Below are 18,177 nucleotides of genomic sequence, written 5' to 3'. Positions count from 1 at the left end.
ATATTTACCTCCTGGATCCGTGAACTCAAGACTGAGCTAAATGTCATTGGGAAATTTGCATCGTGAGGTGTTGGTTTTGCATCTGGTTTCCATCCTCATTTTACGGTTATTCCATTGTGGAGAGCCTGCATGAGGCAGCTCTTGGAGTGTTTGAGAGAAAAAAATTCCGAAAAATCTATGGGCCGATCTGCGTTGATGATGAATATCGCCGCTGAACGAACCATCAGTTGTACGATCTATTCTCGCACATCGGCATTGTCAGACGTATCGAGCTGCAGCGACTACGTTGGCTAGGCCATCTTGTGAGAATGGATGAAGATACCTCCAGGTCAAAAGTCATATAAAAGCGAAACAACTAATGTTCACGCAGAAGGGGAAGGTCACAAATAACATGGAAAGATCAAGTGAAGGACAACATTGTCGAAAATGGTCTTTCAAATTGGAAAAACTGCACAAAAGAACGACACGCTTGGAAATCTTTTTTAAGCTCGGCTTTTCGAACGAAAGTTCTGTCACAAGCCAGATAGGTAAAATAAGAAAGTGGGTACAATTTCAACCGAGCGCGTGACCCATAGAAAGCCGGGAGTTTCAGATGAGCTACAATCCTCATCCAAATACGTGTGATCGATTGGTAACTGCATTTTCGTGTGTGAGGGCGTTGGTTGGCGCTTTGTATTAACTGATATTTTAAGCATCTCTGTCGATAGTTCAACATTTCAAAATACATAAAAAGAAAAGTCTTTAGCAAAACTTTAACAGGTACCTTCTGGTAAAGGAAGGCGCTCATTGCCATGTACAAAGCAATCAGTAATTCTGTACGGAGCTAAGTCGTTTTTGTTTGGAAGTCGTACCTAAGTGGCACATAACGGAGTAACCTGCAAAGTTATGCCGAGTGGGGCTCACCATATGCTATCCAGTTTGTACAATCCAAAATAGTACTCTATGAATTGCTACCTAATATGTTTTTTTTTTTTTTCAAATATCTCACATCTTCATTTTGGAGATTAGAAACTATTTTGAAAATGTTTATGTTATTATATTTATATTAGGATTGTTGTATTTTAACTTAAAAAAATCACAAATAAAATCGAAAGTGTTTCAAAGATCCCACTTCTCCTATAGTTCATATGTTTTTAATTTGGCGCGACAAACAATCTCTGGACAAAACTCACTGGCTCTTGAAAAAAAGTCTGCTTATACAAGTTGGAAGGTTCTACACGATAGAATTTCCATGTTCTCATGCGGAAAAGTATGTTTTACAAATATAATCGGTAGTGTTTCAAAGTTCCCAAATGTCTTTTGAAAAATATGGACTTCTCTTGTTTAAGGGGACCCCCCCATTCTCCGGGTCAATTTTTTTTGATATAATTCGAATCTACACTATTTATAGAATGTGCCTACAAAATTTCAAATGAAAATCTCAAGAACTCTTGAAGATATAGCCGATTTATTGTGTCAGCATCAAGTGACGGCTGAAGGGCTTCTAAAACTTTAAACGCGTTTTTCTCTAAACAATTTTTTGCGAATGGCGGGCACGATAACTCAAAAACTAATAACCCAATCGATTTCAATTTTTTACACGTTTCTCTGGGAGTGTATAGCTATCGTATGAACTAGGATAAAGCCAATCGGTGAAGATCTTCCTCATTTTTTAACTTGGTTTTGGTAAAAAATCGGCGATTTTCCAAAAATATTTTTTCAAAGGTCCACCATTTTGTTAATTTTAGAGCGAAGTCAATAATCCTAGTTCATATGAGAGCCAGACATGTACTCTTGCTAACACCGTTGGAATTTTCGGATTCCGATGTTCCAGTGAGGAGTTATCATGCCCGCCATCAAAAATAAGGGTTTTTCTTTAATTACAAAAAACAACAACAACAATTTTTTTTCTTCTATTTTAAATCTTCAATTATATATGTGTAAAGTTACAAACATTGACAAACATTGGTATTGATTTACCAGCCCATTGAAAATCTTGAAAAATTAAAATAGAGAATGGGTGGGGTTCCCTTAAATCGGCACGACTACAACCTACAACCCCCATATTTTTTGAACAGAAAAATCCGCTTATCTGAAAGATGGGATTTCAAAAATCTCATTCGGAAATGTAAAATCGAAAGTGTTTCAAAAATTCCCACATCTTATTTGGAGAAAATGGACTATTTTTAAAATGTTATATTATATTTAATGTACTAATATTGATTTCGAATGTGTATTTTCTAATTTTTTTTGTTGACTTCAATAAAATTAGACATTATATTAAAAAACGCTTTCATTTGTAAAGGTGTTAATTAGAAAATTAAATTTACTCAATTTCTTTTTCATTAAGAGCATTCAAAATTATTTAATATGCTAACATTTTATTTGTATATTTAAATAAACATTAGACTTGATACAATATTTCATTTTTGACAAAAAGAACTGTAAATATATGGGCTTCCATTTCAGAATTTACATTAATTTTGCTTTTTTCTCAATTCATATTTAAAGGTTTACATTTTTTAATTTCAAATGCATATTCTCTTTTCTCAATGCAAAATTCTCTCTCTCTCTCTCTGGCCCATATATATATATATATATATTAATATGTATATTTTTTGTTTCTATTCTAGATCCACTTCTACCCTTATCTATCTTCTCAAATTAAATTGTTATATCAGCTTGCAAGCTATTAGAAAAAAATGCCACCTGGTTTTGCAATTCATTGATTGCTATTTTTGAAAAATAATACCTGCATAATATTACGGGAAATTGTAATTCAAATTAATGACCCACTATAGTGAGGCAGTCAATTTTAAGTTATTTGCCTTTTTCAATTATCAGTATTTAACTTTGTATCTTTTGTTAGAATATTTCGTAATGTAATATATTAGGGTGGAGTTTAAAGAACTAGAATTTTGAAACTTCCGACAAAATACACCAACCCGACCATCTATACCATTTTCTTTTCCATGAGAAGACTATTTTGTCATTATAAAGTCCTATTGGACTTGGCGGCTTTCTCGTCGTACCTTTTCCGGATTTCGCCAATCAAATATCCAATATAATAGTATAGATCCCTTAATCGGTAGACTGGACGACTGCGAACACTCACGAGCAAGTTCGTCAGCTATTTCATTCCCATTTATGCCACACTGTCCTGGAAACCAACAAAAATTAATATTCTCTTGTATATCGTGCTTTACATGATTTTTATTTACAGTCAAGAACCTCTTTTGAATTTATATTACACGACTTAAGTGAATTAAGGGACGCCTGACTATCCACACACATAGTCAGCAGTAAGTGTTTTTTACTATTTCCGCCGATTTCGTGATTGCTAGGATTTCTGCCTGAAAGACGGTACATACAACCAATGAAGTCGATTCGATGATAAAAAGATCAAGAGTCTCTCTTCCGAAGTTTGTCCACATTCGATTTGTTCGTTTAATACTATCTATCGATTTCGGATCTTTAAATATTACTCTGCAAAATCTGAACGTACAAAAAAGGACCATTTTTCAAATACTTCCCTATTCTTAACCCCAGAGTCGTCCATGTTTGTGACGGTGATGCCCATGACTCTGCCTCTCACTCTATTTACAAATGTCGCTGTATTGCCCCTATTACATATCCTAAGATTATATCTAAGTATAAAATAGTGGGTTTGGGTCATTGCTTCCCAAGTGGAAATGGTGGGCATTGGCAGCACAGCCTATTAGGTTAGGTTGAAAAGAGGGGTGGATAATACCACCACATGTCCAACATGGGAAGGACATACACATAAGCCAATTGAGGCCTATTGTGCGCTCTAGAAATGCAGAGAAAGATATAATTAGGTAAAGTTTAGATTTTTCGGCTTATTTCATTTTTGTTTAGCGTTAGGATTTGCTAAGTTTTTTGCTTCATTTGGGTCACCCCATAAGATTTTGGTGATCTTTTCTGTACCCTCATTTTCGCAAAGTGTTTTGTGGGTCTGATTCGCTTCATTTATTGGCGTGTTGTGCTAAAGTGTTTGACGGTATTCACATCTATTTCGTTACCTATGATAAGTTAGGATTCCTTCCCCTATGAAGTATTATAACGTCATATGCATAAGAGACTGGTTCAAATCCTACATCGGTTAAGTTCCTTAAGAGTTCATTTATGGTAGATATCCACAGTAGCGGTGACAAAATCCCTCCCTGTGGTGTTCCCTGACCTACTTTGTCTTTGATTGTTATGTCCTGTATGCTACAGCTAATCCATCTATTCCTTAGCATATAGATAACCCAGTCTATGATTGCCCGGTCGACTTGGAAAGTATCTACGGATTGGATAAGCGTATTAGTGCTCACATTCTTGAAAGCTCCTTCAATGTGAATACATACCGCTAAGGTATACATTTTCTTAGCGAAAGTGCCCTCAATATTGAGTACTACCTCATGTGCAGAGACATTGTTTTTAATTGACCAATGATCCTGAATCAGTCCGATGTGTATTTTACCATTGTTTGCCGTCTCGCTCCGATGGAGGTTAATCTGGACGACTTTTATTAGTTGTCCTCCAGTAACCGGTTTTCTTGGGAGTCTTCTCGGGTCTCTCCTCTTTGTTGCTGGGTGTTTTCCCATCGCTGTTACCTGTGGTTTCACCGCCTTCACTCCTTGCCTTCCCGATTTTGAAGTATACGGCGTTGGACACGTAATGCGCCTTGCCCTTTGCCAGACTTGCCATTGAAGACCTGTCCAATCCTAACACAATCCCTTCCTCGTTCTCCTCTCTGAGGAAGACTTTCCATTTCTTCACATGCAGTGTCTTGTTCTGTAGGCTGAAGACCTCGAGCATGCGTTCCGTGTCGAAATCGCTGCCCTAACCTCTGACGGAGACCTTTTGTAATTGAGGAATATCTTTTTTCCTCACCCGCTGAGTTTGATTGTTCCTATGTTTTTTAGTGTTTCAAATTTCAGCATTAGATAGTCCCCTTTGAATGCGTAGCTATCCAGGTCAATGGAGTCCCCCATTTGTCGTAGGTGCTCCATGATCTTGTTGTTGACCATATTCAACACCTCCATGTGGGTCGCCTTATTCAGTTTACCGGACGCGCTATTTCTGTCGATCACTGCATAGCAAAGCTCGTCTAGGTAGCGTTTCCTGGCAACCTTCCTCTTTCGCAAATAACGGCTGGTGCTTTTGGGATTCCCGGTCTTTGCGGAAGATTTCGACTCAGCACTCGTCTTCCTGATATCAGAGCCAGCTTTGTCTAACTTCGTCAGTGGATTCTCGTGGCAGTCTCCTTTGACGTTGGTTTGACTCAACTTTCTCTTACTATCGGTAGGTGGGAGGCTCTTTTTCTTTTTGGCGTATTGACAGTCGTCTGCTCATCCGGAGACCGTATTCTCTTCGCCGCTTCCGCAGAAGTGGAGGAAATGTTTTTAGCCACTGTCTGTATCTTGCACTTTTTGTTCATCCGGTTCATTCTGGCCAACTTCCGCCTTTGTGCCCCAGACAATTGCTTCTTCCTGCTTGTGAGTTTGGCGATATCCTTACATACCTACTCTATCATCTCGTCGGCCTCTTCTCTCTTCCGGCTCTCCAAGACGGTTATATTTGTCTGATTATCATGTTCAGACTCAGAATTCGATGTTGAGTCCCCTTATGTCTCTGAAGGCTGGGTTGGCTGCTCTTCCCCTGTGGTTCCTCAAATCTGGCCGATGGCTGAGTGCTTGTAGCTGTACCTTTGACTACAGATGCCAAGGCACCCACATTTGTTGGAGCCTATTACCAGTGGGTCGATTCACTATTAAATTTATACATTTCTCAAATCGATAAAATGTTATAACGTCAAAATAAACAATATTTCAATTCTATAACAGTTTTTAACAACAATTGTTAAAAATGTTGTTAATAAACAACACCAAAATATTCGAAGTTAACTTATCGACAAATATTTTTTAATATTGAACATGCCTTGTTTTGTTCTGAATTTGTATGTATTTTGTTTTCAAAATGTTCAAAATTAAAAGCTTTTTGAAAGTTTATCGACAATTTGTCTACATTTTTGCAGAATAATATTTTCGTTACTGCAAACGATTTTATGTGTAGACAAAATTGTCGATTGTCGGATCGTTATAAGTTACTGAATCGACCTACAGGTCACCTATATTTGCCTTGAAAATTGCTTATAAAATCGAAATTGTTTCAGAACTCCTTCGCCATCCATAAACATACTTAGACAAGGCTAAGGCCTTTTAAACCGCTTCTCCACCCCGGTGACAAAATAAAAAAAAATTAATGATGTAATTTGGTACCTCCAGACCCAGTTTCCCCCATATATTTGTTATTAACGAAATTATTTCGAAGTCATCCGTCATGCGTTCAATGAATTCCGAACATCATCATTATGGCCCGGCCTTTTCAGAAAATTGACAATAATGCAACACCATATAAATTATGGACATTTTTTTAAATCTTTAGTTATTGTTGTTGCCTTGATTGTTCGCTATTCAATAAAACTGAAAACGATCTAACTATGTGCTGGCATTAATTGAATAAAATTGTTTATATTGTTGTTGTTGTAATTGTTTTTTCTTATTTTTTTCTTTTCAGCTACACAACAATGAAATCCACCAAAGAGCTGGCCTATCGTTTATTGCCCGGCCTTAAATGGCTGAAGGGCTATACGGGGCAAGATGCATTGTCTGATTTAATTGCCGGTATAACCGTTGGACTTACAGTACTGCCACAGGGTTTGGCCTATGCCACATTGGCGGGATTGGAACCGCAGGTGAGTAGTTAGAGATTTTTTTAAGGGAAATTGCTAATTTTGTAATTGTTGTTATTTTTTCCAGTATGGTCTATATTCCGCCTTTGTGGGTGGCATAATTTATGCATTTATTGGTAGCTGCCGTCAGGTGACAATCGGTCCCACCGCTTTGCTGGCCTTGATGACCAGCCGTCATACTGGCTTTGGTTTAAATTCTGGACCGGCTTATGCCATATTGTTGTGCTTGATATCGGGCGTGGTGGAATTGTTAATGGCGGTCTTGAGATTGGGTAAGTAAGGGGAAGGGTCAAGTGGGAATGGGAATTTCATAGAAGTGGAATATTGAAAAATAAAAAAAGAATTTTTTGAAGTAGCGAGGATTTAAAAAATATTTTTCATAAATTTCCAATCTTTTAAAAATTTTCTTTAAAACTCGTCCATATGTTCGGGCCGAACTTGTTTTCTATTAATTACTTTGTTTTATGCACCCATTAAAACAAATTGTTTAATTAAATGTCTCATTAAAATCTAATTAAATTATAAAATGACAAATAAATATCTAAACACACATAAATAAGTATTTTATAATTACAACAGTAATAACAATAATCTTAATTAGCTATCAATCGCAAAATTGTATCGAAACGTGAATATCATGTGACGTCTGATTGTAGTCCAAAGTTTAAAAAACATTTATTTATTTTTGTTCCTAATTATATGCAAATATTGGAATTTAGGCAATGGTATTTTATTTATTTGGAATTTCAAATATTATTCTCAAGAAAAAAAACTAGGGAAAACAAACATAACCTAGATAAACACATTTCATATTAGATAGATATTTGAAATAGTTAATAAATAACATCTGGTTCGAATAATGTGACACATGTGTCAACATAAATTGGAGTGGCCCAATTTTTGATTGGATTTTTGAAAATAATAATTAAATAACCTATTAATTATATTTGATCAATATGTTTATTTATTTTTTAATGACGCATTTTTAAAATATGAATTATTTAATTCCTCTCCATGTACCTCCCATATCAATCTTACTAATAACACAAATTTTTTGGCATACTTTTAGGCGCTTTGGTTGATTTAATTTCTTTACCCGTTACGGTTGGTTTTACATCGGCCACAGCTGTTATTATTGGAACATCACAAATTAAGGTAAGTTAAAATAAGAATTTGAATTAAAATACTTTTTGTTAACTATCTGAGGCATCGACTTTTTAAAAGATTTTCTTCTAGGCCTATTGTTTGGTATTGTGGATTGTTTATAATATTTTTCTGGACCTATTAGAGGCATTTATATTTTTAAGGCCTGGTCCTATCATAGGTGTGGATTGTTAAAAGCAAATATTTTTCTAGGCCTATCAGAGGTGTGGATTTGATGGAAATAGATGGCAACTCTCTTTTGTGCAACATGAATGCTGTTGTAACTTCTTTCTTTTTCTTTTGTTGTTCGTTGTGGACAGAAGCATATAACACTGCTTTTAATTTCAATAAATCCTTTGATATTTTTTTTCGTTCGTCCACACGCCTCCCTCACCCGCCCCTGCCGACTGAGGGGGCTACCTCCCTATACGCAGGGAGCACGTACACACCAAAGACCGGACTAAGGCGGGTTAGTAATGCTTTAACAATACCGGCTACAGAAAGATCATCAGCCGGTAATTAATAATTATACAACAAATATAAATCAGATCGATAAATAGCATAAACTAACTTAATTAACCCACCAACATTAAACAAAAGCTATAATATAAAATTTGACAAATGCTGCTGAAATGCTAGGCTCTACTGTTTCCAAGTCCAGTATAGAATTCTTTATGGCATGCAATGGACTACTTAGGCATATAACATTACTTATGCTATTATCTATTAAAAAAAGACTTTATTGGGTTGTTTAGTTCATAATTAGTTCTCGCGATTGACAATTTCAACGGCTCAAAATTCCGAACATTAAAAGTTATTTCTCCCGTAAGAAAGGGTGAATCAATCAGGCCACGTATTAATTTAATAATAAATAATGATCTTAACATAAAACGTCTTCTTTCAAGTGTTGGAAGACTAATTAACAATAAGCGAATTTTATAAGTTGGAAGTAATTCAAATGGGTTCCAATTTAGGCCACGCAAGGCAAAAATTAAAAACTGAACTTGAACTGACTCAATTTTATCACAGTGACATTTATAAAATGGACTCCAAAGAATTAGACCTCGGATTTTGCATATTTGCATATTTTTTAATAATGAAGATATCGAAATTCTGATTGGACACAAATTCGTTTCAAAGGATTTAGAATTATTTGAAGGGTTCATATTTTTTTAATTTTTTGCATATTTGCATATATTGCATTTTTTGCAAAATATGCATATATTGCATATATTTTGCATATTTTGCATTATATTTTGCATACTTTATGCAAATATTTTGCATATTTAATGCATATCGACCTATCATACTTTGCATATTTTGCATACTTTTTGCATATATTTTGCATATTTTTAACAAGACCCCAAATATCGTTCAATTGGAGCATGAAACGCCTAAATACAAAATTTGAGTCCAATCGGATAAAGCATAAAAAATATGCAAAAATCCGAGGTCTACAAAGAATGCAACAATATTCTAGGATTGGGCGGACAATACTAACAAATAATCCTTTAGTAACATGAGGGCGATCAAACTCTCTAGATTAGCATTTAAAGAAACCTAATAAAGACATGGCGCCAAGATCAGAGAAAGAATCAACATTGTCCAGTTTGTATGACCCTATCAAGTAGTCGGATTGTATTGGATGTGATCTGAATAAGGAAAATTTCATGCATTTTTTTTAATTAAGGGGACCCCCCCCCATTCTCGGGGTCAAAATTTTTGTTGATATAATTCGAATCTACACTGTTTAAAGAATGTCTCTACAAAATTTCAAGTGAAAATCTCAAGAACTCTTGAAGATATAGCCGATTTATTGTGTCAGCATCAAGTGACGGCTAAAGGGCTTCTCAAACTTTAAACGCGTTTTTCTCTTTGCATTTTTTTGTGAATGGCGATACGAAAACTCAAAAACTAATAGTGCAATCGGTTCCAAATTTTGCAACGTTTCTCTGGGAATGTATAGCTCTCGTATAATAGGATAAAGCCAATCGGTGAAGATATTCCTTATATTTTAACTTGGTTTTTGGTAAAAAATCGGCGATTTTCAAAAAATATTATAAAGTGAAGGTCCGCCATTTTGGTTATTTTAGAGCCAGACATGTACTCTTTCTAACACCGTTGGAATTTTCGGATTCCGATGTTCCAGTGAGGAGTAAAAAATAAGGACATCTCTTTAATTACAAAAAACAACAACAGAACAATAACAAAAATTTTTTGTAAATTATTTTTCTTCTCTTTTAAATCTTCAAATATATATGTGCAAAGTTACAAACTTTAACAAGCATTGGTATTGATTTACCAGCCCATTGAAATTCTTGAAAAATTAAAATCGAGAATGGGTGGGGTTCCCTTAAGAGACATTCCATTTGCACTGCACCAGTTATAAAGTGAGTGTAAATCGTAATGTAAATAAACTGAATTACGTGTATTTGTATGCGAAAACAGCTTGACATCATCTGCATACATTACTATTTCGGAATAACGAATGGAATTCGGAAGATCCTTTAGATAAAGAACAAACAATAACAGACCCAAATGACTTCCTTGCTGAACTCCAGAGGAAACAATAATATCTTTAAAAAAGGAATCACTGAACAAAACATTTTGGGTACGATCATCTAAATAGGATGAAATCCAGCTTAAAATAATTTACGGGAAGCCTATACAGTAGATATTGGTTATAAGCACATCTCAAATAAGAAAAAATCGCATATAGGAAAGATTGTCAAAAACACCGAGCTTATACTTTCTTATATCCGATAATTCCATATAAGAAAAAAACGCATATATCTACTGTAACATTAAGTTTATGGAGCAATAGCTTATGAACTACAGTATCGAAAGCTTTACTGAAGTCTATATAAATAACATCAGTTTGTTGCTTATTTGCAAAGCCATTATGAACATGACATACAAATTCAAAAAGATTGGAAGTAGTAGATCTGCCTTTCATGTGATATTCTTCGTGGCACTAATAGTTCCAAAAGTTTAGGTATGGCACTCAACTTCGCAATACATCTATAATTATCTATAAGACATCTATTGCCAGATTTATGAAGGGGGATAACATAGCTCGAACTCCAGAAGTGCGGAAAATAAAAGGAATAATTAAATATTTTCGTAAGGGGTAAAAATAATTCATTAGCACAAGACTTCAAAAAATATAGGATGGAACTCCGTTAGGAGCGGGGGAAAATGAGGAACGTAATGTCTTTAGCCCAGAATAAACTTCACCTTCAGTTAAGCAGAAACAAGGAAAATGATTTAATTGATCAATTTGAAAATTATATTGACCACTAAATGCATTTTGAATATATGAAGATTGAAAAAAGTCCGCAAATAGATTTGCAATTTGTGTGTTGTCTGATGATTTTTTACTTCCAAGTTTCATACAGCTAGGAAAATGTTGTGCTCTTCTCTTAGAATTTGCGAATTTAAAAAAGCATTTAGGATTATTCAATAAGTTCAATCGCATTTGTGTTATATGCTGAAAATAACATCTAGAATTGTCAGTAAGTGAAAAGGAGAGAAAAATGAGTGCCCCAGTTCTTCAAATAAATAAGTTGGACGAGAGCAATTATGAACTGTGGTCAGTCCAGATGCGGAGTGTCCTGGTCCATGCTGACTTTTGGAAGATCGTGAATGGAACAACCAAAAAGGAGGGCAATGAGGCAGCAATAGCGAAATGGGAAGCCGCACAATCCCTCGCAAATGGGACCAACACAGTTGGGTTATATAAGGAATACGAAAACTTCACATGAAGCCTGGAAAAAGCTGGAGGAGGCCTACATGTCAAAGGGTCCGATTCAAAAATTTCTTTGTATAAGAAGTTGGTAAATTTGAAGATGGCGTCAAATGGCAATGTGGTGAACGAGTTCTCGGAAGTATACGAGGAATTGCATGAAACCGGTATAGAGATTATCTTTCCCAAGGAATTTGATAATTTTGTGATCGCAATCGAAACGCGCGAGGATCTTCCTAGTTTGTCATCCTTAGGACAAAGCGAGGAAGAAATAACCAATCAGAAGGCATTCGTCGCAAAACCTGCAAACTCTAGAACGGACAAGAAGAAGCAAAGCAACAAGAAATGTTTCAAAGGAAAATGTTTCAACTGTGGTCTAATGGGACATTGTGCCAATAAGTGCGAGAAGAAAAGCGTTTTGTACTCGCCGGAGTTGCAAGCTAATTTTATATCGGTTAACAAGGCTGTTGACAGAGGATAACCGTTAATTTTGATGAGAAGAGAGCATCAGTGAAGAGACCAGATGGTGAAATTGTGTTGCAAGCGGAACGAACAAAGTCATGACAAATTTGACACTTGTATGGTATGTAAAGTTCATGTATTACCATTCCCTAACCAGTCTTAGACGATTTCCAAGGATTTATTGGAACTTGTGCACACAGATGTGTGCGGTCCTTTTAGAACACCCTCAGTTGGACGATCCAAATACTTCGTAACATTTATCGACGATAAGTCCAGAAAGATATTTATTTATTTTATGCGGTCGAAATCTGAAGTATTTGAAAAGTTTAAGGTGTTCAAAGACCCAGTTTAGAAGCAGAAAGGCTGCAAGATAAAATCGCTACGATCGGACAGTGGGAGTGAATATATTATATAGAAAGAAGAAAGAAGGCATCACACGGCAGTTGACGGTTTCTCATACACCACAAAAAAACGGGGTAGCCGAGAGGCCAACCTTGTGGAAATGGCCAGATCCATGATGGTGTATGCGAATGTGAAACCAGCTTTATGGGCAGAGGCAATAAATACCGCCGTTTATATTAGAAATAGGTATCCTACAAAGCAGCTGGAAAACAAAACGCCGTATGAAGAATGGTGTGGAAGAAAGCCTAGAGTTAAACATTAAAGTCATCGAATGCCGGGATGTACTTTTTGATGAGAATCGTTTTGGCAATGCAGCGAGTCATGCGATGATGAAGGATCTTCCACGAGTGATACACTTTTTGATTATACTCTGGAAGACAAAATTGAATCCGATGGTAATGAATCTGCATCATTTCATCAGTCACAGACAATAATTTACATTGAAGACAAACATCGGATGGTGAAAATGACTACGGAAGCTGAATACGTAGCATCTTCAGAAGCAGCAAAGGAGGCGTTATATATTTGCAACGGCTTTTAAAGAAAATAGGCTTTTGGAATTGAGAATACGTAGTTTTGCACATCGACAACCAAAGAGCATTAAAGTTGGCGGAAACCCCTGTTTATCACAAGCGATCGAAACATATAGACTTAAGGTTTCACCACATCCGTGACTTAGTCCAGAACAATGAAATAAAATTAAAATATTGTCCTTCAACAAATATGGTTGCCAATGTATTGACTAACAATTTTTAAAAGTATTTTTTGCGGTCTATATAAAAAATATTTTTCGAGGCCTATCAAAGGCGTGGATTTATAAAAATAGTATTTTTCTAGGCCTATCGAAGGCTTGAATTTATTAAAATAGCATTTTTCTAGGCCTATCAAAGGCTTGAATTTATATATTTTTTTGATGCTTATGTGCATATCTATGGTTTTAGGTATAAACTGTCTGGTCCGTCCGAACCTAATGCATTATATGAATTAATTTTTATAAAATTCTTTTTATTTCTCCCATTCTAGGGTCTCTTGGGTTTGCGTGGTGGTTCCGGCTCCGGTTTCATGAATACCATGAAATCAGTATTTTCAAATTTAGATAAAATCCGCATTGGAGATTTTAGTTTAGGTGTGACTGCCCTTGTTATATTATTGCTATTAAGGGTGAGTACGAATGTTTTAAAACCCCAACCCCATTTTTCTCTATATAATCTTTGTTGTTTTTGTTTTTCCTCACAGAAACTGAAAGACTTAAAATTAAAAAATTCCAATAAATTCTTGAAAAGTTTTCTTTGGCTTGTTGCCACGGGACGTAATGCCTTAGTGGTGCTGATAAGCAGTACAATTGCCTATTATACATGCCAAAATTCGTCCACATGTCCCTTGATATTAACGGGGAAGGTGAAAAGTGGTCTACCCGAATTTCAATTGCCAAAGTTTGAAACAACAATTTTGGGTACAAATGGTACCGAAGTTGAACAAAATTATTCCGCAATGTTTGAAGAATTGGGACCATCAATGATTATTTTACCAATTATTGCGGTGTTGGGTAATGTGGCGATATCGAAGGCATTTGGTGGGGCTGGTATCTCACCAACACGTGAATTGGTCGCTTTGTCGTTGAGCAACATTTGCGGTTCATTCTTTTCATCGATACCAGTGACGGGATCATTCTCACGCAGTGCCGTCAATCATGCCAGTGGTGTTAGGACACCAATTGGTGGATTTTATACCAGTGCATTGGTGCTGTTGGCCTTGGGCCTACTGACACCATATTTTCAATATATTCCCAAGGCTTCGCTGAGTGCGGTTATTATATCGGCGGTTATATTTATGATTGAATTTGAGGTTAGTTGTCAATTACGGGAATTAATTCAAAATCTTGAAAAATATTTAAAATTTAATTTCTTTTTTAGGTTATCAAACCCTTGTGGCGTTGCAGCCGCCGTGAACTGTTACCCGGTGCCATAACATTTGTGGTCAGCCTGGCAGTGGGTGTGGAACTTGGCCTGCTTTTGGGTGTGGGTGCCGATGTGGCCTTTTTGGTATATCGTGTGGCCCGGCCAATATTGACAGTTGACAAATTAAGTGTAAGTTTGAAATATTTTTCGAGGCCTATCAGAAGCGGGGATTTATAAAAAAATATTTTTCGAAGCCTATCAGAGGCGTGGATTTATAAAAAATTATTTTTCGAAGCCTATCAGAGGCGTGGATTTATAAAAAATTATTTTTCGAGGTCTATCAGAGGCGTGGATTTATAAAAAATTATTTTTCGAGGTCTATCAGAGGCGTGGATTTATAAAAAATTATTTTTCGAGGTCTATCAGAGGCGTGGATTTATAAAAAATTGTTTTTCGGGACCTATCAGAGGCGTGGATTTATAAAAAATTGTTTTTCGGGACCTATCAGAGGCGTGGATTTATAAAAAATTGTTTTTCGGGACCTATCAGAGGCGTGGATTTATAAAAAATTGTTTTTCGGGACCTATCAGAGGCGTGGATTTATAAAAAATTGTTTTTCGGGACCTACCAGAGGCGTGGATTTATAAAAAATTGTTTTTCGGGACCTATCAGAGGCGTGGATTTATAAAAAATTGTTTTTCGGGACCTATCAGAGGCGTGGATTTATAAAAAATTGTTTTTCGGGACCTATCAGAGGCGTGGATTTATAAAAAATATTTTTCGAGGCCTATCAGAGGCGTGGATTTATAAAAAAATATTTTTCGAGGCCTATCAGAGGCGTGGATTTATAAAAAATTATTTTTCGAGACCTATCAGAGGCGTGGATTTATAAAAAATTATTTTTCGAGGCCTAGCAGAGGCGAGGATTTATAAAAAATTATTTTTCGAGCCCTAGCAGAGGCGTGGATTTATAAAAAATTATTTTCCGAGCCCTAGCAGAGGCGTGGATTTATAAAAAATTATTTTTCGAGGCCTAGCAGAGGCGTGGATTTATAAAAAAAATATTTTTCGAGCCCTAGCAGAGTCGTGGATTTATAAAAAATTATTTTTCGAGCCCTAGCAGAGGCGTGGATTTATAAAAAATTATTTTTCGAGCCCTAGCAGAGGCGTGGATTTATAAAAAAATATTTTTCGAGCCCTAGCAGAGGCGTGGATTTATAAAAAAATATTTTTCGAGCCCTAGCAGAGGCGTGGATTTATAAAAAATTATTTTTCGAGCCCTAGCAGAGGCGTGGATTTATAAAAAATTATTTTTCGAGCCCTAGCAGAGGCGTGGATTTATAAAAATTATTTTTCGAGCCCTAGCAGAGGCGTGGATTTATAAAAAAAATGTTTTGCTGGACCTATAAGAGGCGTGGATTTATAAAAAAAAATGTTTTGCTGGACCTATAAGAGGCGTGGATTTATAAAAAATTGTTTTTTCGGGACCTATCAGAGGAGTGGATTTATAAAAAATTGTTTTTTCGGGACCTATCAGAGGCGTGGATTTTTAAAAAAAATTGTTTTCGGGATCTATCAGAGGCGTGGATTTATAAAAAATTGTTTTTCGGGACCTATCAGAGGCGTGGATTTATAAAAAAATGTTTTGCTGGACCTATAATAGGCGTGGATTTATAAAAAATTGTTTCGGGACCTATCAGAGGCGTGGATTTAAAAAAAATTGTTTTTCGGGACCTATCAGAGGCGTGGATTTAAAAAAAATTGTTTTTCGGGACCTATCAGAGGCGTGGATTTATAAAAAAAAGTTTTGCTGTACCTATAAGAGGCGTGGATTTATAAAAAATTGTTTTCGGGACCTATCAGAGGCGTGGATTTATAAAAAATTGTTTTTCGGGACCTATCAGAGGCGTGGATTTATAAAAAATTGTTTTTCGGGACCTATCAGAGGCGTGGATTTATAAAAAATTATTAAATTTAAAATCTTCTCGCCCCTTGCAGACCACCCATGGCATATCGTATATTCTGATACGTCCCAAGCATAGTTCATTATATTTCCCAGCCATTGAATGGGTACGCAGCGGCATATCGAAGGCATTGGAGACACACGGTTCGGCGCCGATTATTTTGGATTGTTCCAATGTGCATGGTATGTTTTTTTGAAAATTTTTATAAACAAATATTAATTTATTGTTGTTTTTTTGTTTATAGAATTCGATTTTACCGCCGGACGTGGCATTGGTGCTTTGAATGGTGAACTGAAACGCATGAATGTTCCGCTGTTTTTACTCAAAGCCACAAAGGAAATTGTTGTCATCCTAAAGGAATCGGCAAATGCCGATATACCTACTTTGGAAAATCCCGATGATTTGGAGACGATATTGGAACAGAGTAAGTTGAACTTTTGCTGCTTTAAAAATCGGACTACACGTATAGACTGTGTTTGGCCTAGAAGTATGCTATGATTTTCTTTGCAAACCAGGAGCCATTATGAAAGAGAGGAAAAATTGCCGTTTTTAAAATATCAATTTTTGTGTGGATTTTCATTTTTAGGTAATAGGTGCCCAGCACTGAATAGTAGGTAAATTTCGGAACATCGTTGAATTGAAGTGCAATTAACGTAGAGACTATTTAAACGATTTTCATAGAATTTAGCAAACAAATTATGAACGGATTTTTATGATACTTGACATTTGGGGCTATCGATAGATAGAGAACCTCTATACGAAAAATTAGAATGATTGGTTTATATTTCGGATGAGGCTTCTTTAGAAATATTTTTCCGATTTGACCGATTTTAATAATAATTTTGAACGGATAGTTATAACATTTGGTAATTCGAGTTCTCTGCAGATTGGGAACCTCCATGCAAAAATTTGTGAAGATCGGTCCATATTTTGGTTCCGCATTTTTTTCACATTTATGAACGGATTTTTATGTATTATTTATATTTATGTATTATGTATATTTGGGATTCTCGATGAATATATAACCTCTGCACAAAAAATTATAATAATTGGTCCATATTTTGCATGAGGCTCCTTTAGAAGTACCCGTCAATTTATGGAATTTCGAAAATTTTCTCCACATTTATGATCCGATTATTATGTTATTTGATATTTAGGGTTCTTGACTAAAAAAACCTCTGTACAAAAAATTATAAAGATTGGTCTATATTTCGGATGAGGCTCATTTTGAAATACCTTTCAATTTAACGAAGTTAGCAGATTTTCTCCACATTTTTGAAGGGATTTTTATATTACTTGACATTTGGGGTTCTCGATGACTGTAGAACCTCTGTACAAAAAATTATAAAGATTGGTCCATATTTTGAAAGAGGTTCCTTTAAAAGTACTTCAAAATTTCACGAACTTCGCAGATTTTGGACACATTTATGAGCGGATTTTTCTGTAATTTGATATTTGGGGTTCTCGTTAAATGGTGAACCTCTGTGCAAAAAATTATAAAGATTGGTCCATATTTTGGATGAGGTTCCTTTAGAAGTTCCTTTAAATTTAACGAAGTTTGCAGATTTAAACCGCAATTTTAAATGGATTTTTATATAATTTGACATTTGGGGTTCTCAATGAATGGAGAACCTCTGTACAAAAAATTATAAAGATTGATATATATTTTGAAAGAGGTATCTTTAAGGATATCCCTCTAAATCGCGATTATAGCCACTTTTTTGAACTGATTTATAAGGTAGTTTGATATTTGGGGTTCTCAATGAATAGAGAACCTCAGTACACAAAATTATGAAAATTGGTGCATATTTTGGATGAAGCTTC

General features: G+C 35.6%; 1 protein-coding gene across 1 annotated transcript in view; it reads left to right on the top strand.

Annotated features, from left to right (window-relative positions):
* The window catches only part of LOC133335864 (sodium-independent sulfate anion transporter), a 31,636-nt gene that overhangs the window by 12,559 nt on the left and 900 nt on the right, over positions 1-18,177 (top strand). Inside the window, exons 2-9 of the mRNA XM_061544159.1 lie at positions 6,565-6,742; positions 6,807-7,011; positions 7,809-7,894; positions 13,515-13,652; positions 13,728-14,336; positions 14,405-14,578; positions 16,388-16,535; positions 16,598-16,777. Of these exons, the coding sequence (XP_061400143.1) occupies positions 6,565-6,742; positions 6,807-7,011; positions 7,809-7,894; positions 13,515-13,652; positions 13,728-14,336; positions 14,405-14,578; positions 16,388-16,535; positions 16,598-16,777 (1,718 nt within the window). The remainder of the gene's footprint in view (positions 1-6,564; positions 6,743-6,806; positions 7,012-7,808; positions 7,895-13,514; positions 13,653-13,727; positions 14,337-14,404; positions 14,579-16,387; positions 16,536-16,597; positions 16,778-18,177) is intronic.

The sequence above is a fragment of the Musca vetustissima genome, unplaced genomic scaffold (assembly GCF_032173495.1).
Source record: "Musca vetustissima isolate MV318-11 ecotype Yass unplaced genomic scaffold, APGP_CSIRO_Mvet_v1 utg8773, whole genome shotgun sequence".
In the NCBI taxonomy this organism is placed as follows: domain Eukaryota; kingdom Metazoa; phylum Arthropoda; class Insecta; order Diptera; family Muscidae; genus Musca; species Musca vetustissima.
Note: the sequence above shows the minus strand (reverse complement) of the source record. Positions and strands in the feature narration are given on the sequence as shown.